The 21,135-nt window shown below is 46.0% G+C and overlaps 1 protein-coding gene across 8 annotated transcripts in view; it reads right to left on the bottom strand.

Moving 5' to 3' along the window:
* TNFRSF11A (TNF receptor superfamily member 11a) overlaps nt 1–14,416 on the bottom strand; it is a 28,983-nt gene extending 14,567 nt beyond the window's left edge. For 3 of the 8 annotated variants that reach the window (XM_023919811.2, XM_023919813.2, XM_086899280.1), the window contains exons 1-3: nt 13,332–13,698; nt 931–1,012; nt 362–487 (exon numbers count right to left, since the gene is read on the bottom strand). In XM_023919811.2, the coding sequence (XP_023775579.2) occupies nt 362–487; nt 931–1,012; nt 13,332–13,391 (268 nt within the window). In that variant the 5' untranslated portion in view covers nt 13,392–13,698. Of the gene's footprint in view, nt 1–361; nt 488–930; nt 1,013–13,331; nt 13,699–13,731; nt 14,029–14,049 lie in introns of those variants that run through there. The other 5 variants (XM_086899241.1, XM_086899291.1, XM_086899252.1 and 2 more) reach the window with 4 other exon arrangements.
* Nucleotides 14,417–21,135: the final 6,719 nt, after the last annotated feature.

Raw genomic sequence — 21,135 nt, 5'->3', positions numbered from 1 at the left:
CAAAACAATACATTTCCTTGTGGCTTTTGTAGAAAATAAACACAGCATTTGCAAGGGTGAGACAAGCATGCTAGGGGAAGTGAATGCAGAGTGTGCTGAGAAAAAGGACAACTTCTAAAATCAGCTCACAGGGGTGAATGGCCCCAGTGAAGATAATCACTATCAGCAGCACAGAGACTGCAGTCATGGTGCTCTGCGTAGCACGGGATCTCTGCTGTCTGGGGATCTCTCTCTGCCAGGCTCCTCTGCAAGCTCAGCTTCTGTGTTGGGCACCTGAACAAAGCAACTTCCCTAGATCCACTTTCCCATCTTCATGCTTCACTAATTTGGATTAAAAGGTTCTGCAGCATGAACAGCTCACCTTGATCACATATTTTATGTAGCAAGCATTTATCTTCTTCATTCCAGACATCCATATACTCGTTTGGGCCACATGGTTGGCACACGCTATCAGAAGTAGCAGTGCATCTAGCAGACAAATATTTCCCTGTGATTGAGAAAAGGAAAAGTAGATCATCTGGAAGCTGCAGAGCAGCTGTCTAAGAAGGTTAGAGAAAAATAAGAGATTGAGTGCTAACACTGCTGTGGACAGTAATTTCTTCCTGCACCTTTTTAGTTTGTCAATCTAGCCCCCATTTAGTGTGGCACTGAAACATCTGTGAAGTGGATGGCCTGGGAGCAGAAGAATCAAGCTGCTTTCTGTCTCCCACAGTGGTTAAGTGCTATCCCAACAAAACAGTTGCTGTGGCCTTTGCTGAGGCCAGCAGGACCATTCCTGCCCCAGGAAGGCACTTGTAAGCCTGAGATCAGGCACCTGCAGGGCACGTGCCAATCCATCAGCAGTCACGAGAGCTGACTGCCCCACCAGCAACCTGCAAAGCAGCTCCTAAGGAGCCTCTCAGCCCCTCAGCCCAGTCAGGGCTCACATACCTGGCTCACACTTCCTGCAGCACCGTCCAGAGTACTCATAGTGTTGTTCGCTCTCGCACGGCGGAGTGATTTGTAGTGACAGCTGGAGCAGGGGAGGAAGGAGAGGACATGAGAACCAATACACCTGGAGAGCTTCAGACCTACCCAGTCCCAGTGCTGGCACGGAGAAGGAAGACTTTCCGTCTTCCAGCACAGTGGATAGCCAAGCAATAAAACTTACCCAACATTTGTGATTTCACAGGTGCTTTGTAGACATGCTTAATGGTATGTACTTGGTGCTGTACACACAGGGACTTTTAACAGAACCAAGTGACAAATAAATAATCCATCTTGCAATTTGTCATGAACTTTTGGCCTGCTACATAACCTTTCCTTACAGTACTCTTTTATTTTAAATCTATGACTTTAAAACAATTGTAAAGACAAAAAAAGGCATAGAGATACCTCTGTAGTCTCTTCCAAAGAAATTATGTCAGATCAAGACCTGGGAAACTGCCAGTTTTAATGTAGAGTGTTAAGCAAACAAGCAAAGTGAATGATTTATGTTCCTGAAAAAGAAGAAGTTCCCAGCTTCCCACTGGGATACAAGATACTTCTGGCTCGTCCTATAAAATACTGGCCTTAAATTTTGCAGCTTTTTATGGCTCCCACTGTGTCCTGCAGAGGTGGTCTCATAGAACTGAGGCAGCCATACAGAAAGGTGATGCGATTAAGCCAACAGCTTTTTTTGTCTCAAAAAAGCCAAAACAAAACCAAACCAACACAAACCACCCCCTCTCCCCACCACCCACCTGAAGTGCGTACATGACAAGGCATCTGCAAAGTGGACAGCAGAGCTGCCTCTGGCCTCATGCATCCCTTTGCATCCCTTCCCAGCTCTCAGCTGCCTGTACACACAGTGGTCCCAGCTAGAGCCCAGGCTTCAGGGCATGGCTTGTGCTGGGGATCCTGGCCAGACACGCATTGTGCCCAGCCTTTCACTGACCCTGCTTTGGCAGCCCAGAGTCCTCCGAGGCAAACTCAACACCTCACAACCAGCTGTTGATCTTGACATTAGGTAAGGTGATTCAAAATTGAGTCCATAGCAAGGAATTCTTCACTCTTGGACACAGCCCTGTAAACTGCATTTACTTGGACAAAGCTGCAATAAAGCTTCTGCTGCTGGTTAAAGGGAGCTTTTGCTGCCTAATAGCACATGACAACTCTGTGCCTGCTGGTGCTGGTTCCCATTCCTCTGCTTAGAATTTTCCCCTTTTTCCTCCAAGTTGTTACATCTTCTCTTTTCTCCTTTTCTAGCTTAAGCAACAGCAACATCTTTAAAAAAAAATAGTTTTCCCTAAGCACTTTGCTCTCTTCTAATGCTGGGAAGGGTCTTGTATATTAAAGATGCCCAAAAAGGATTGAAATTCTTTTTTAAGCAGCACCTTTTGGCTTGGAGTTTAAGCCATGGGTTGGTGCACGACTTGTGTTTATCAAAACTGTGCTAGCTGTGTCTGGAACAGAAAAAGTAGCACAAGTCAGAGGCCTTGAGTTCTCATATTTTTGCAGAGTATAAACAACTTACAGCCCTTTTTTTCATCCTCATAACAATCCTGGGTCAAATTAAGAGTCTAGTCTTCTGTTGTCTCATTGTTTCCTTGTCTCTTTCTCTGCATTCGTTAGCAGTACCTTTCCTGTGATTAGATAATGCATTTTTGCAACACTGTTTACAGAGCACCTCCAAGGAGGGGCACAGGGTAACAGCCAGTGCTGCTGAGGGAAGAGGCAATCTAGGAAAAGGAAAGCTGGACTAGCTCAGCAGCTGAACAGTGACACAGATCAATGACCCTATACTTGAAAGAGCTTGTTTTCCGTAACGCACTTCAGGCTAAAACACTGAGATGGCCAGCAAAGGGTTGAGGTGATGATGTGGAACCAAGCACAAAGAGTGTCTTGAGCAATTAATTCTCTACCCAGCCATCCAGAAAGGTAACAATGGTGGTGAGATGAAAAAGCAGGTAATTTGCTTTTTGTTACAGAATATCCTCTTCTTCTTTGTTTGCCCCTGTTTAATAGTTCCTCTTTAGACGAAAAGACTAAAAAAATTACTGAAGTGTCAAACAAGGGCAAAGTCATCCTTTTTACGGAAGGATATGCAAATCTGCTAGGGAGCATTCAGCTAAAGAGTCTGGAGTAATTTCTGAGAAACACAATTCAGCCTGAGGAGAAGCAGCAGGGCCCTGGAACCAAGGTGAAGGGAGCAGGCTAATTGCTCAGCCACCTTTTGGACACTGCTTTACACCATCAGGCTTTAAGACACAAAGAAGGCTATTGTTTTGGAATAGCTCACAGCTGCATTAACCTATGCTCTGTGTCAATAAGCAGCCTCTTCTGGGTCAGTGTCCTTCCCCTTTTCACACAAGCTAAGGCATTCATAAAGCTGCAATACTCCCTCTTTTGGTTTATGCGCAAAGGTGCAAAGACAAGGCTCTCAGCACCCATGGGCTAATCCCCATGTAAGGGTGAGGGATTCTAGCCTGGTATGGACTGTCTGGAGCTGCTGAGCATGAAAGCTGGGGCAAGAGTGGACAGGAAGAGAAACCAGAGCAACCTGGAGTTTTCTTATGGTGGGAGCCACACTCAAGACTTTTTGCTTACACAACTCTGTTGATGTCAGGCTATCCCATATAAATCCCTCTGCCAAGCAGACATGTCTGTCTCAAACTGTACATTAACTTCCTTGGGAGGACGAGAAGTACTTGTGCTGCTGCCAGCACGATGACCTGATGCTTCACCATCACCAGCACATTCCTGCCAATGTGTCCTTCTGAGACGGGGAAGTGCAATTCATTTGCAGATGAGGAACTTGTACCAGGAGGCCATCTGGCTTTACAGAGGTGACAGGAAACCAAACCAAGTCTCCCAAGGCTCAAGTTTGCTCCGTAACCCCTGGAACATCCTTCCTCTCCTCGGATGCTGGCCTGTGGGTCTGAGTGATTTGGACACCACCAAGCTCTTATCTTGAGAGAGAAAGGGCCAACTTCCTCTGAAGTGCTTAAATGAGATAAAACCAGGCCTGGTCATTCCTTAAAAGGTCTCGCTATTGATGAAGCTGCTCTTTAAATCTCACCACCATGTGCAAATAAGTCCTTCAGAGAGCTCTAGGTACCCTGTGTAAGTTTAATTTGTCACTTCAAAACTGTGCAAAGCACACAGATTTCCACCAGTTCCTAAAAAACCAGACAGCTTTCTCATTTGATCAATGTCACTTCAGAACAAATATATCCAACAGGGATAGAAGACGGGGGGAAGAAGACAAACCTCCTCCAGGCTTGGTAGGTTCAGTTTGGTAAAGCACACCAATGCCTGCTTACCTTTAAGCACATGATTACCACAATGGACTTCTCTGGAAAAACAGGCATGCTTACGTCAACGTTTGCATAAAGATTGTGTTTTGGTGTTGAGCTGCAGGCAGACTTTTCAGCTTTGTGTTTGGGTTTTTTGCTTGCTTCTTTGTTGAAAAGGACACTGAGCAAGAGTCTGCTTGTGCTTTTAGGGTTGGAGAACATCGATGACAGCACTACAAAGCACCATGGTGTTACTCACACCTTAACAAAACACACACACACAGGTGCGTCTGAAGGAGAGAACCCGCAGCATTCAGACTGCTGTCCTCAGGCTTAAGGAAAAATTTATTCTTTGTGCCCTTGAGCAATCAGAGAATCAGAAGAAGCTGCATGTCATGGATGCTAAAATTACTTTTCTTGCTCTTCACGTTTCAGAAAAGATAGAGTTGCATGGGCCTCTTTCCTTTAAAAGAAAAAATCTGGAAGAACAAGGTCGGGGGTTTCCACGGTCTTTTTCCCATGACACTTTTGAACAAGAACCTGAGGCCTCAATGAGGATTGCTCATTAGCGATAATCTCGGTTTTGCAAAAATTGAGATGTAAAGAGACAGGTCAAGGGGTAGCTGTCTTTTAAGATGACACCTTCTTGATCAGTGTAGTTGTTTCTGGACAGTATTCAAGTAATCTGTCATCATTTCACTGAGCAAAGCGCATTTTTTTCTCCATTTATTATTACAGCATCAAAGTAACTCTGGGAAAGACAACTATGGTCTGTCTTGCCTTGCACGCACCACCTCTTTATACTTTGGAGCCCAGGTTTATTCAAACCACTTGCTTTTGAGGTCCTTAGACTTGCCTGCTATAAAACTGAAAAAAATCTGTGGATTTGGGGCTTTATTAGCCTTTGTCAACAGGAGTAAGTTTTGAGCAACGCTTCCTGAAGTGAAGTAGCCTCTGCAAGCACAGCTAAAATGGCCTCTACAGTTTTCTGCTGCTGCTTCTTCAAATGTGAGCCACTGCCTCTCCCCTCACAGGTACCAGCTGTGCCCACACCCTTCCAGCCTCCAACCTGATTTGGGTCAGCAGTATGGCTAACCAGACCCCAGATTTCTTCAGCCCATTGCCAGTTTCAGAGGCTTGCCTAAAAAATTATTTAAGAGTAAAAATAGAATCTGGTTCTCGATGGGCGCTGCCCTGTGGCTGGTGCTCCCAGGCACTCTGTTGAGACACATAATTGTAACAACTCTGGAAAATTTTACAGTTGTGGGTGTACAAGGGGAAAAGAGGAGTCCTGTGTTAAAGGCTTAATCATAATCACGTTACATGCAACAGTTCCTTCATGGACAGTCTTCACTATTGATAAAAACTAAATCAAAGCAGCACCCAAGTCACAGCTTTGCAATTCCAGTTATTTGCTTGCAGGCCTGTAATTCATCACAAAAATCTTAGATTGTGAATGAAATGCTTTTGGTGATGTCAACTTTCCAGTGACCAGTAAACCACATCACAGAACTACTACCACATGGTAAAATAGAGCCGGGAAATGGCAACAGCTTAAACTAAATATTATTTCACTTTTAAAAATAGGTCCTTAAAGCCCTCCTACAGCCTTAATGCCTGAAGAGGCAAGAAAGAGTGTGAGGGATGAAATCAATAATGAAGAGGTGAAGAGAAAACTGTAACATGTGGCCAGGACTTGGGCAAATGGTGGCAAAAGCTGTGTCCTGCCTATTCCCCCTGTCCCTCTGTTCCAGCGTGCAGCCAAAAGCAAACACCTGAGCAACTGGTGCTGCTCCACCGGTGGGAAGGAGCATTCCTCAATCTCAAACCCACCAGAGCTATTTCTGGCCAGCAGCTACGGAAAGGAGAAGTGCTGCAGTGACGGCTCCCACGGTGGGGTGGGGGCATGCAGACAGGAACCTCAGGTATATCAGATACATCAGATGGGAGACGATGGAGGTGCGACATGGCAGGGCTGAAACGGTGACTGGCTGAAGCTGTGAATCAGCCAGCCTGCTTCTACGGGCTGAAGACTTGCCACCATGTGCACAACATTTGTCATTCAGAGACAAAGTCATCTCCACACCGCAGCCAGAGGGGCACACTTAATATTTTCACTGCCTGGGCACTCAGTAGTGCCTGCACATTGCTTTTGCACTTTGCTGCAAAGCCTCATGCTTTAACCTGTGCGCCCCCACAGCCACAGCAATTCAAAGACTAACAGCTACTAGGTAGAATACTCTGAAGGTGAATCTGAGAATAAGAACCTAAAGCTAACCAAACTGAAATGTTTGACAAAAAGGCTTGACAGCAAAACCAAGAGTCCAGAACAAGCAGAAATAAAGGCTGCAGAATAATGACATTATCAAAGCTAATACCTAGGTGTGCTTGTGGTAAGGCCTGCAGAGGCAAATCTCTTCTAGATTAAACAGGTGTGAGAGCAATGCTCTAAAGGAAAGTTTAGCAGCCTTACCACTCAAGGTATAGTCTCAATGACTCATCATGAGTAACTCTACACCCATTCATGCTTAATTAAAAAAAAACAACAAAAAACCCAACAGTAAAGCCACGATGATTTAGGGAAAGCGTACTCCTCTTGCATTTTATTTTTTTAGTTCAGCAGATCATTTTTCTATGCTTCATCAGCTGAAGTTGAGTCTTAATGAAGAAATGACCATGACAATTTTCTTGGGCTGGATGCCAGATTAGGAGTCCAATGGGGACTTTCTGTGTTTAAAATCTATACATCTATGTAGTTTTTCCTTCCAGCATGCCCTCAGAATGGAACATAACATAATAATCTCTTATTATGTGAGGCAAGATCGCACAGTCCTAGCTGAGCTGCTGGGCAGAATGAGAAAGCTTGTAGAAGAGAGGAAGCTTGTTTCACCACCTGATGCTCTGCTCTGGCTTCCTTCTCCTGGATTTTAGCATTGCTCATGGAACAACTGCTGAATATCCTGCAGGCAGAAACATGAAGGGCAGTGGTGGGGCTGCAGCCCTTGCTTGGGATGATGGCTGTCTAGGGGGCTGTATGTAACACCACAGACCATTCTGCTTCGGTGTGAGTTAGAGGGAGGACTGCTCGACTGTATCTGCACTTACTCTGTTGTGAAGGAATTGCTGCCCTTATTAAAGGGCTCAGGACTGAGCTGAGAATTGATTAATTCACTCTTTAGGTGTCATCACAGGGAACCAGCTCTGCCAGTGAATGCAGCTGGTAATTTCTATGGAAATATTCTTTCCTGATTTGAAGAATCTCTGGCTGCTTTCCATAAGCAGGCTGTTTCACAACACATAGTATTGCAGGGGAGAGCTTTTCTTCCTGTGAGATCAGATTCAAGGAACCATCTTATCCTCGCTACCAAACAATGCAAAGTTACTGGAGAGTATGTTGCTCATAAGGCAAAACTCTTCACTGTGGCAAAATAATGCACTCAAAATAGATTTCCTTGTGTGCTACATAAGCAATTTTAGGACTTCATATGAACCTAGTTGCACATTTTTCCCTATCTGTATTTCTGCATTCCAGATTAATGGGTTGCCTAACAAAACTTCACAGTATTTTTATTTCCATACGAGATTCTTTTCTTTTCCCTCCACTTTGACCACTGACTAAATATATTCTGCACCCATCTGCAGTCACAAATGTTGTTCTTTGTCATTCTTGAACAGACCCTATATACTCTTTTTTCTTTTGGAGTAGCCACAAAATGGTGAGGGTGAATGACCTCATTTTTTTTTTCCCCCTCCTTGCCTAATTGGCTCTTGCAGGGTGGATTAAACTGGACAGCTTGGCTCTTTTACCAAAACACAGCCTTTCCTGGTCTCTTTTATCTAGATTTTAAGAGGGGAGGCAGCCAGAGGGTTCTGCAGAGGCCGAGAGCTGACTCTGGGTCTCAGCTCTCTGCCTGCCCACTGTGCTGCCATCCCCTGCCAGAGCCTCTGCTCCAGCCACTTCTTTGGGAATGCTGCAGGGAGGCAGCACAAACACATCTGGCCAAGTGGTGTGGGGAATGTGCCTCTGCCGTGGGGATGCTGCTGAGGTCCTGGGCAGAAGAAGATCCAGAGAACCAGGGTGAAGGCTGGGTGTTGCAGCCTACACCGTGGCATCCGGCCAGGGCAACGTATCCACTCCCTTCCTGGGCCTGCGCGGGCAGACCTCCCTGTGACTTTGGTGGGAAACAGATGGGGCACTATCCCAAGGTGATTAATGACTCTTTGGCTTCGTTTGCAGCCATGAGATCCTGGGCACTGCACAAACACCCAAGAAAGCCATGCCCAGAGAACTCACACCCTGAGATCGCAAACAAAAGAGGTAACCATTGGAAGCCCTGCACAAAGCAGCTTAGGTGTCTACACAGGTATGGGACACAAACCAGGATGTCCTGGAGTGCCAGGGTGATGACAGCATTGCTCCTCCTGTGCAGCGCTGAGCCCTCCAGAAGGCACCCCATCAGAAATATGACAGCACACTGCAGTGACACACAGACAGGGACAAATCAGGAAACCTGCTTCCCCCAGTGCCGAAGTGTCACACCAAGTCCTGCTCCCACAGGGCAGACACAACAGCAAAGCTGGACTCCCACCTGCAGCCCACCCTGTGACTTCCAGCCATTGCTGCTTGTAGAGGTTTTCTTCTACTACATGAACTTTGGACCATTTTCAAAGAAGAGTAAGTCATAAAAAAGGGCAAGTTCTTGCAGGCAGGCTATTGTGTCACACAGACCAAGGCCTACTCAAGTCCAGAGTGCAACCTGGTTAAACATCACTTACTTTTTATCTTGCAGTTATAACATTCAAATATTTGCCTGTGAGTTCTGCATCAGCAATAATGAGCCATTCTCAGAGCAGCTGCTTCTCTGTGCAAGCAACACCAAGGCATCCTTAAAAACAGGAGTGTGTGGCTGAAGCAGAAGCTAATGCTGCCTTGAAGCTGAGTTTCCATGGAAAGGAAGGGGACAGTCTATGCAAGGAGCAGAGCTGCAGCTGAGAACATGATGAACCAGCTATCTTCTGTTTCCCTCTTCCCTCATGTGTAACCAGGTCCCAATGCAACCTTCTCCCCCTAAGTGTCCAGCAGCCTTTTCTGCAGAGCAATCCCTTGCAGCACAGGGCACAGCATGGAGGGAGATCTGAATTCTGTGGTCACAGCATGTGGTGGCAGGAACCCTCTTGGCTCTGGTCACCACAAAGACTTCCTGGAGACCTGGTCAACAGAGAGGAAGTGGGCAGGGAGAAGCAGGAGGACAGATTTGCAGCAAGCGTTGCCTTTTCCTTGCATTCTGTGCATGTACCTACTACAGGAGAGTCTTTCACTTGAACTCCTAGGGACACATGGATTAATGTGGCAAAGTGACTCAAGAATGATTCCTCTAAATAGTGTTACAGTACAAATGCTAGAGGACAACACTTTGAGGTTTCCATGATTTTCTATGTCGTAGTTACGCACGCATCCCTTTTACCATCTGTACTGGTTCTTGCCCAGCTGTCAAGTTACATCCCACTTTTCTGAGCTTGAGGGTAATAGACAGTGATGGGCAATAGAAACAAAAGAAAGATGCTTAGAGATGTAGTTAATCTCTGCTTGACCTTTTTATTCGGGTTTTTCTCCTCCTGACACAGTATGAAGAAAGCACTGTGACCTAGATGACATCGGTCAGTACCCTCCAGATGTCTGATAAGCTTTGAATTCTACCAGCTTGTGAAATGTGGCCAAGGTTTGTTTTGGTCCTGTTGGTGGGAAAGAAGAAATCACATCAGGCAGATGATGCTTAACATGAAAAGAGAAGTGGGACAGATTTCTTAAATTGTGGGTTGATGTAGTTTTACATACATCATATTCTGTTGATATGAGGTGCTGTAAGATTTTTCACATGTTCTGGGGGAAACTGCAGAACAATGAAAGCCTTGCCAGTGTTCCTCACAGGAACCATTGCTGTATGGGAATTTTTACAAATTAACTAATTGAATTACAGTAGCTTTGAAGCCCACTCTGTTAATGGTAGAATAAATCCAGGAGTTTAGATTAAATATTGTAGAAGTTTTGCTCTACTGAATGATTCCTTTGGCCTTGTCCAGAGCAGGAATAATAGACCAGGAGAGCCCAAGGTGTAACGCAGTATAGTAATGGTTACATTCTTTTTTTCCCCCCTCTCTTATCATACAGACTGTGCATTTTAGGAAGTTAGAGAAAAATCTATATTTTGGGCAAAATTTTCCTATATTGTAAAGAATTCCAGATGCTTGCAATGAGCAAACTTTATCTATGAAGTGAATGTTACAGAGCAGTGGAAGGATCATGCCACAAAGGAGGAGATGAATCTGTGGTGCAACTGATTTATTGCACATCTGCAAATGCACATTCTCAGAGACTTTGACTTCCATCTGATAGTCACACTGATACTCTTTACTGGTATAAAGCAAGGAAAGGGATGTGACAGGTCTGTGTGAAGAAAGCTGAGCAGATCATGCCCCAGAAGGCAAAATACCCCTGACAGGTGTCCACAACGAATCACTTGGAAAGATCATCTTGTGGTTGAAGCACAAGATAAGCAGGGCTGAGCTCTGCTCCCAGAAGTTCTGCTCCACGCTTGGTGTGTGACATTGAGCAGGTCACGAATTCTCTGTTCCCATTTCCTCTTTGGTGAAAATGATGACAATGATCATGTCTATTCTCAGCAGAATTATGAGTGAGTATGCAATAACTTACAAATGCTTCTTATTCTTTGCAGGAAATACATTGCAAATATCACCGTTCGAGCACTATTACACCAGTTACTATTACAGCACTATTAACCAGTCTAAACTAACACAAATGCATTAGAAAAACCTCCACCCTCCCACAGAGGGAGGTATTTTCTCATTTGTTCCATCAGAAAGCATCAGTCTCCTAAGAAACCACTGCCCAAATCAGTCAGACAAATGAGGAGAAACTGAAAGGCTGCTCCAGAGCAACACCGCTCTAAGCTTGCCTTTCACATTCTTGTAGGTTCTGCTCACTGTTGAAGCAGAGTATTAAATTAATGGGCTCTTTGATAAGTTATGTTTTATCCTTATCCTTACACTACAGCTTTCCTGGAGCTTCCTGCAGTTTTGTGCTGCTACTTGTCCAAAGCAACGGCGATGCAAAGTTGCACCCTGTACAAACACAGACTCATAATTTAGCACGTGTTGGACTCAGTGGAAAGACTTTACACATCAGCCCAAAATAAATACAAGTTCCTTGTTCTGTGTCCTGTGAAAGGCTATGAATCAAGAGTGAGAAATGATGAGGAGCTCTGGCTCCTACATCAGGGCACCTGAAACATGCCGGCAGCTATACCACAGAAATCTGAATTTCCAAGGTTTGGTCAAAAGCCGAGCCGGTTCCAGGCAATAAGGATATTACAAAGGGAAAAACTGCACTAAACCCAAATGGCTCCAGAAGGGAGCAGGCATGTAATGGTTAGTGACCTGAAGCAAAGGTATGAAGAGAGTTGAGGTCTGCTCTTCCTGCTGCATTGATCAGTCCTGAGCACCAGGGCAGGAAAAAGGAGAGACACAGGGGATACCGAGGGACAGGACAAACCATCTGAAAGCTGTGATGTAAAAGTCACTTTTGAAATTTGCAAACTCATGCAGACACATATGGAGGACACCTGGAAAGCAGCGATTTCAGAGAAGCCTGAGAGTGAGGGTGGACAAAACATAACGTATGTTTTAGAGGGGAAAAAAAGGCCTGTGTGGTTTTAGGCAACATATTTAGGACCAGGGATCCAAAGGAAAGGCTCTCAGGACTGTGCGGTCAGACATTAAATTGTAAGCTGTAGACAGCAGAGGGTTTTCTGTTTTGGTTTGGGTTTTTTATCTTTTTTTTTTCTTTCCTTGAAGCTGCACCTTGCTCTCAGGGAACCCAGCCATGGCCCGGTTACAGCCCCATGTTGAGGGAAGCACTTTAAGTTACATAACTTATCAGGAATAATGAGACACAGAAAAATACCAGAAGTTCAGACGAAAGAAATACAAATAGCAGAGAGGCTGCCAAATATTGATTAATGAAGGAAACAAAGTGTAAATAAAGGGTAGCATGGTATTTGTAAATCCTGCCAGTCTAGAAGGGTCTAAATAATCGGAAGGGAGAAGGACAATTTTTAAGCTGTATAACTAGAAAGAGCAAAGCAAGCTTCTGCCGATGTGAGCTGCTGGAGCAAACGCGATGTACGCCATTCACATGGCTGAGGAAGAGCTGGCTGTAGAGAATGGTCTTTCCGACAGCAGGGGAAGACCAGCCACGATCCCGAGCGCGCCGCGCTGACCAGCAGCCACCGGGCATCGCCCAGAGCTGCGACCAGAGCACGCTGTGTTTGCAAACAACCGCAGAGCCAAACCTCGCTCTGATCTTCCCCCGTCAGAGGAAAGGGCTGCCCCTGGGGGCAGCTGACCTGGCACCGGGGTTGGGCTCCTGGCTGTGCCACGAGCAGCGCATCAGCCTCCGAGCGACTTATGTGGCCGCCCTGAGCCTCAGCCTCCCACTCGCGGGCCTGGGGTGACAAGGGCGTCCCACGGCCCGGGGCCAACACGTGGGACGGCGGGATGGCCAGAGCTGGGGGGATTCATCCCGGCGGGGAAGCTGGAAAGCTGAGCCCGGGCTGCGAAAACCCCGCGTCCCACACCTGAAGAACAAGTGTGCCCACGCTCTCTCGAATAAATCTGTTCGGTAGGGTGGAGTCCGCCTTATTTTTACTCTACATGCAAATTATATCCCTCAACAACCTCACTGCAAATATTTTCTGGTTTCTCACACCCTGCCCTGGGCAGAAGCAGGCTGTTTTCCCTGCAGATCCCCTGGCTTCCTTTGCAACTTTGGGTTTGGACTACTCTGATTTTACAGAAGCGAGAGAAGCTTATGAGTTGCTGGGATAAAAACAAAACCAAAACCCAGAGGAGCGGAGCGGGGAGCGAGGCAGGCGAAGCTGTTGTGCCCAGCCCCGCGGGCTCCCACCTCGCCGATCATTCCGAGCAGCGGGACGAGCAAACCAAGCCTGCGGGAGGGATGCGACACCCACCTCCCCCTCGGCCGGCTCCCAGCCTTACCTGCTTGCCAGCGGCAGCGAGGCACAGGAGAAGGAGCCAGCAGCCTGACGGGACGGGCATGTCTGTGTGTCCGTCTCTGCCTCCTCCCGTGGCTCCTTTTCCTGCCACCGAAGGGAAACTAGATTCTTCCAGCCAAGCCCCCGCGCCCCGGCAGCGCTGCGAGGCACATTTGAGCTGACTACTTCTCTTTCTTCCTTTCCTTCCTCTCAGCTACACGAGGGGAGAAGACAGAAGAAGAAGAAGAGAAAGAAAAAAAAAAAAAAAAAAAAAAAGGCGCCTGGCTGTAGTTCCCACAGCATTTCCTCAGCCTTGACATGCAGGGCTCTCTTTTTTCTTTTTTTCCTCGCTTCTTGTCCCTCCCTTTCCTTTCTCCACCCCTTTTTACAAGAAGTTTAGTCACCGTGCCCACGTTCCTCCTCCGGTCGGGGCTTGCATTCCCGGTCAGTCCCTGCCGGCCGGGCCGTGCCTCCACCTGCCCCCAGCCCCTTCCCTCTCCCCTTCCCTCGCTGCCTTCTCCTCACGCTCCCGGTATCGCCTGACACTGCCAGAGGACATCTTGGGCCTCAGGCAGCCTCCCACCTCGCCCCCCATCCGCCCTGGCTGTGCCCCCGGCCCTGAGGAAAGCTCCTGTCCCCTCTCGCTGCCCGGGCAGCATGTGGAGGCCAGCCTCGGCCTTCTGGCACAGCTCGAGGTCCCCGTCCCTTCCCCCTCCACCTACTTCAGCTGATGTCGGGAGCTGGCGGACGGGATTGCTGCCAAGAGGGGAAGAAAAGCGGAAGATGTGCCTTGGGAGCTCTCCCAAACCACTCCACGCCGTTCCCGGGGCCAGTCGCTGCGCCCTGACTCGGAACGCTGCAGGGCGGCCTCTTGACCCCCTGAAGAGCCCCGGCCGGCAGCCCTGCGGCAGCCGCCCTGCCCGGAGGCCTGCCCGGCACGGCCCGCCATGTCCCTCGTCTCACAAAGGGACAGGAATCCTCCGTGGCGCGGCAGGACGGGCCGGGCTATTTACACAGGCTGAGGATCCAGCAGGGCTGGCCCTGCGGACACAAAACCTGACCTGTGCTCACATGCTGAGAAATAAGCTTGGGAGCATGTTTCTGACTTAGGCAAAGAAGGAAGTTGTTCTTTCACTTATGTATTTAGATTTAACCCTTGAACAGGAAAAAAAACTAGTTTATTTATTTAAATACATTCAAACACAAAAGATGGAGAGAATATTAAAAACTCATCCTTCCTCGGTGTTGTCTGATTTTTACTCAGAGGAATGACATACTCAGGACAGAAACAGCTGCTGAGCTTTTTTCCTCTAGCTAGTGAAAGGCCTGCCTGCACAGCAAAATGAAACTATGACCTTCACTTCACCTCTACATAGTTTCCAGGGGGCCAAAAAGCCTTTTGAATCTCCCTAAAGTTGCTTGACCCCTGCAATGTCCTCAGCAAGCGTTGGACCCTGCCTGATTTGTGCTGAAGCAGGTCCTGCTGGCCTCATTCGCCTGCCTGGTCTCTCACACCATGTGGCTCTTTGGGCACTGGTGACCCCGGGGTGAGTTTGATGCTCCACCTTGGGCTGTGGCTCAGAGCAACACCGCATGATGTGCCTGGCTTGGCGCCAGTGGTTGCTCCTGATACCCCCCAGTCTTCCGGAGGTGACTGGGCAAGGATCAGGCTGATGGGTTTCAGCAAGCCATCGAGCTTGCAGGTGCAGTGCAAGAGCCCTGTCACCCTGCTTGAGGAGTCAGGGTCCCACCACACTTGGGTTGGACAGGCTGCTGGTCAGGAACAGAATTGAGCTGCGAGTGAGGAGTAGGAGGGAAGGCCACAGCACCCAGCTTGTCTGCTAGGCAACAAATGCAAAGCCAACTTCACTGGGGCTTTGCAAGGTAAGGTGTGACACGTGGAAAGGTGTGTGCCTGGCTGCTGATAGCAGTTTTAGTTCTGATTAGGTTGGTCCTGGAGAGAGCCCACGGAGAGGGAGGGACAGAACCAGGGCAGGGTCCTTCTGCTGGAGCCTTGTCCACCCATTGCTGAGAACATGCAGCTCTGTGCCAGCCGGGAGGTTTTAAAATGTTTGTGTTTATGGTACAAGGAAATTCTTCTTTTTAAACAGAACAGTCTGTTAAGTCTCTTCCCCTTTTCACATTTAGCACAACACCAAGGTTATAGGCTGTGTTTGTTTACCAGCTGCTCATTCTAACCACAGATTTACAAGAGCAAACTCTCACGAGCAGTCAGATGTGTTGTCAGCTTGCTCTGAAGGTGTCAATTGAAGAGCTTGAAGGCATCGAGGGAAGCCAAGCCCTGTGCAGCTCAGAGGAGCTCCAGAGCAGTCAGTATTGCACATCAGCTCAATTACTTTTGCATTCTCACCCCTGATCCTGCCTGAAATATTTCTTGTTTGAGCTGAAATTTCTCTCATTTTCTACCACTATGTGAAAACAGCCTTTTTTTGAAAGCTCAGATATTTTCCTCTGAGTTAAATTTTATGTTCCTGAGCCAAAACCCACAGAAGCCACTACTGGGTGCTTTACAGTCTTAATTATGGATTGCAGTAGATTGTTAGAAACTAAAATGTGAATGCTATAAAATATGAACCAGGGAACATGTAGCACTGTCAATTCTCTCACACTTATCACATTTATCATTCTACATAGCACAAATAAAACTTTAACACTTACACCAAAACTGGTTTGTCCACCTGTTTCAGAAAATTATTTTTTTCCCTTACAGAACATTATTTTGTCAGCTACCTTTGCAAAGCACCTGTTCTGAATAAAATCAAAATGCTTGAAATATTAAGGTTTCAAACTTAACTGTGACATTCAGGTGCCTCTTGTTTCCATTCACCACTGTGGCACACAAGCATGAACTAGTCTAGACTTTGGGAAGCTCTTATGAAAGAGGAGAGATGGAAAACCCTGTGCAGCCTTAGAGGTGTGGCAGAATGAAAATAATACCTTGGATAATTCCAGGATCCCTTCTTTGGTGATGCCTGCCACGGAAAACAAACCGTGAGCCCGCCTGACCACTTAGCAGGGCTGCGGTCAGTATGGATCGCTTCTTGCTTCCTTCCTAGAGAGAGAAAAGTGGGTATTACCTGATAAATGCTATTCTAAAAGAAGCACATCAATGTAACACTGCAAGTTTTGTAGCTGTGTGAAAATCAAACCCCTTCAGCATCAGTGTAAAAACTCCTCTTTTACAGGAGCTTGATAAATGGCTACTCACTCCCAGCCAATGCCTGAATTTGTCTCCTATCCTTCCAAAACAATCAACCCAAAAAATCAAGACCAGGAATGGTTTGGTGGATACACCAGGGCATTTGAGCAGCACCTGTACATTCATTTTCATGTCCCTAGCTGTTCCTTCACTTTATCCATGGTACTGAACTCCCCATACCTGCACATGAACACCAACACCTTGTGATGCCCCATCTCCTCAGGAGGTAGAACCAGGAGGCTCTGTGTTAAATCCAGGTCTTCAAAGCGATGTGATGGAAACTTGGGCAGAGAAACAACACTGAAAGGCAGATGGTTGCACCCTGGGAAACCTTTTCACATGTGCAGGAAGGCTTTGAAGGGATTCCCTTGCCTCTCACATGCTTTCGAGGGATAGCAGATGAGTTGAAGGGTTTTGATCAATCACGATCAATTTTTTTCTTTCAATTTGTGTCACAAAGGTTTGGGGTTTCAGTCTGTGGACAGGCTTCGTAAGTATGAGCATCTGCCTCTCAGCAGGTGAGCAAGAAAGGCAGTGCAGTGCAAAATTAGAGTTCTAGGAAAGATCCCGCTAAATCAGGGGGATGCCCTGCAGGGCAGAGGGGTTGCAGTGCAGCTTCTGGAGTACCAGCAATCCATGCAGAGAGCCTGCCATGGGACCAGGGAGAAAGGCTGCCTTCACCTGCCTCATCACCCTCTGCAGGGAGGGAGCCCTACTGTATGACCCAGCATGTGGAGCTTTCTACACTTGGAGAAAAAACGTAGAAAAATATCTGGACATTTTAGCACAGGAGGCTCTAGTTTTATTTGAGAACTCTAGCTATTAAATCTATTTAAAAAAATTAAATCTATTGTTTACAAAAAAGCCTAAGCTATATACAAAGTCATGTCATCAACTTGAAACTGTTTTCTTCCTGTGCAAGCCAAGTTTCCACAGCGTTCTTTTGCCCAGTCTCCCTGAAATTTTCAAACGCACAAATATTTCCTATGGCAGAGCAACTATAATAAAACTCCTTAGTCACACTGGTGTGGTTTACACAACACACCTTTTACAATCCCACAAAAATGTACCACTGCTAAATGCCTGTCTGAAAACCTCAAGTCCACAGCATTCAAAAGAAAAATGCTCTCAACCACCCACTGCCAGTACGTCAGATATTTGAAGTACGTGCAAGCAGACACTGAGGTGATAGGTTATCGCCAGCCACTGTGGCAACAGCTATGCCTGCATACTCCTGGGAGGAAATACAAAGTCATGGTGAATTTTTAACTTTGATGTGTGTAAGATACCTGTTGACCTCTAAGACTTGAGTCTTAGGACAAGAGCAATACTGGCATGGACTGGGGAGCTTGCTCTACCCAGGATACTCCTCAAGCCCTGGAGATGAGTCTTTAAGGCTGGCTAACACCTACCAGCGGGGGAACTGAGACCCTAACTCTGTTGCAACACCCCATTACCAGCTCCCCAGAGCCACCCTGCCATTTTATCTAACAGCACACTTAATGATCCTGAACTCCTCTGAAAACTCACCTGATTGAGATGACTCAGATCAATGGAGTACATTCATTTGTCAGCAAGGGATCAAACCTATATGAGCCTTTATTGCCTATTAAACATTGCTGCTTCTTCCTCATCACCACTTCCTCTCCCCTTGCAGCATATTTAAAAGGAAGGTGCAAATGACTGACAGAGCGACCCACATGATCCTATAAGGCACATGCTCCACTACAGCTGCTGTCACTTCAGCAGGACTCCACTGTACTGCCTCCATCTCCTGAAGAGACCTCTCAGGTGTTGTGGAATGGGAAAAAACCTCTGAAAGTACAGGGCAAGGAGCAGCAGTACAAGGCCACAGTCACAATAGTTTTGGGAATGGCAATATTCAAATACGCAGTAAACAGCCCTATTAGCAAACAGTATTTAAATGGTAGAACAAACAGCCTTCTGCTTCTGTGGGATGGTGAAGTCAAGAGGGTGCAGACCAGCCTGACATGGGGTGACTGAGGGAGGCAGTGGCGAGCACATGCAATCCCAGTGCTGGGAAAGGAACCAGACTGACCACTGCCATGGTGTTGGCCCTTGACACCAAGTGGTGAGTCACTGTTTCAAGTCACTGACTTCTGCAGTAGAACTGCTCATGCTCACAAGCTTCTAGGAAATGGAAATCTTCAGCCTAAGAAGTCTTTGACCAAACTGGAAGGGTGATGGATGTTCAAGCTCAGCACGTAGTGCAGATGCCTCCAAAGACAGACGCTGTTTGCTGTTTACCACTGACTTGCCTGTTACAAACCCTGTAAGCAGAATCATCTTTTCCTACAGCTTACCTGTATGGATGAAAACTGGCCAGCATTAAACCTAAGGAAACCTTAAACCAGCTTCTAAGCTAAACCTTAGAAACAGCTTCTCTGGAAAAATGATTACTCATTCATGGTTACTCATCTGGATTAGTTAACACACAATATATCGGTGTATGCCACTGACATCCAGGACCTGAGCAGCTTTATCCAACAACCACACTCCTGTGGGCCTTTGTTAACCAATTTCATAGTCTAAACAAAATTAGCTATGGATCCCAATGTATTTACTAGAAACATTAGCTAAATGCACTTAGAAAACCAGTGAATCAGTTTCCTTGAAATCTTGCCTTCACTCCTGTTATTCATCAGCACTTAGACATTTGATGCAGGAACTTTTGTGATTCCACCTCGCAACAGTGCCATGCCAATCAGTTTGCATTATCAACACATCAGTGACTTTCTACTCCATGAACCTGTGCTGGTACTTTATGGTTTACTTAAATATCTTCATCACTAAGCTCCATATGGGAAATTACTTAAAACATTTGGAATGCATTATATCCATCTTCATAAATGCACTAAAATATAGAGCCACTGACACCTGGAACAGAGAAATGCCATTAACAGTGTCACAACAGAGAGAGTAGAAATATCCACAAATCTACTTTTCTGCAGAATCTTTTTGAATCATCGTATCATCCCTATGTACCAATGAATTCCCACAATATGTTACAAAAACTCCTCTTTGTCCTTCACAACAGATGTTTTTCATGGATAATTTTTAATAATTCAATCCATCAGCTTCCTCACCTTCTCTAGCCCCAAATCCATTCAAACACTGCTTTTAGTTCTCCTAACCAGAATATACTTCCATGTACAGTAGTAGCAGGATCGTTTTTCTCCTTGGTGCAGAAGGGGAGTAGGAAGAGATTGACAGAAAGAGAACTGAGAAGCTTTTCTTATGGAGCTCCCTTTATTCACCTTGCTTAGAAGATACAAAAAGAGCAATTTGCCTAATTTAGAGTTCTAGAAAACAATCTCTTTCAGAACAAAATATAGGCATAATATCAGTTAGCCTTATGCTTAATCTACAGAAAACATATATTGAGGCAGCCAGGTACCTTCAGCCTACTGATCACTTTTGTTTAAGAACACAAGAGTCAATATTTTAAATAAAGACACTAAGATTTTGTCTGAAATTTCACTAGGGGCAGCAAAAAACCTTTGACATTTAAAACTAACAAGCTGAAGAAGTTCAGGCAATGATAATAAAGCAAACATGTAGTTTTTTTACAGAATCCTTACTCAGGCAGAGCCATGTGCAACTGAAGACAACTCTTAGGGGATGATCTGCTTTAATGAAACATTTTCTCCCAAAAGGTTCACTTATTTTGAATAGTAACAGGGGCTAAGGTTAATTTAAAATATTATGGTAATTCCTTTCATTAAATGGGTCACTCTTTTATTTTCCAGTCCTGAATGCTACAGTGCAATAGTTAGGAGGATTAATCTGAAAAAACCCAAATATCACCCCCCCCCCCCATAGAACAACTTCTTGCAATCTTGAAAGTCTGTTCATATTTGAAAACTAATAAACATTTTCAAGAACTCCTGCAACCATCATAAACTGACAGACATCTGAAATTTAGGAGGCAAAACTCCTGAAGACAACCTGCCTTGGAAGTTTGCTGCCTACATGGTAATTTTTTGACCTCAGTACTTACTGTGCTAGTGCTTTCAAGGAGCTGGAGAGACTGGACCTATTACCTTCTGGGGGTAAAGATGCTACATTTATACTAACAAACTAGAGTCTCGTCCCACTTCCTCCACAGTTAATTGCTGTCACTGTTTTTTTGCTTGTGCAAGTTTTCCGAACACTGGATAAAGTTCAGTGTAGGTGAGCAGCCACTCTCACAGGCAGCTACCCTACTTTAGAAAGCAGCAGCTTAACCATGGACCTGTTATTTCAGTCTCATGACTACAAAGCTATCTCTGGCACTGCAACTGGTTGAGAAGTCAGAAAAGAGAAGGAGAATAAAAATCCAGAACAAAAGTGGCACAGGAAGGGCAGTGACACAGGAGACATAGGAGGAGACCCTGCATGAAAATAGCAGTAAAGCCACAGGTCTAGGAGCCAAGCACACACATAGGAAATTGAGCAAGTTCAGTCAACCACCTGCTATGTATAAAGAGTTAAGGCTAAACAATTTCTGTGCATTAGACATCTCTCCTGTAACAGCTCTGTTGATGTGATTATCTTTTTCAGGGAAGAGCAGAAGTAACAAGACAAG

This window comes from Cyanistes caeruleus, chromosome 1, assembly GCF_971803275.1.
Source record: "Cyanistes caeruleus chromosome 1, bCyaCae1.hap1.1, whole genome shotgun sequence".
In the NCBI taxonomy this organism is placed as follows: Eukaryota; Metazoa; Chordata; class Aves; order Passeriformes; family Paridae; genus Cyanistes; species Cyanistes caeruleus.
This window is presented reverse-complemented; position numbering and strand designations above follow the sequence as displayed.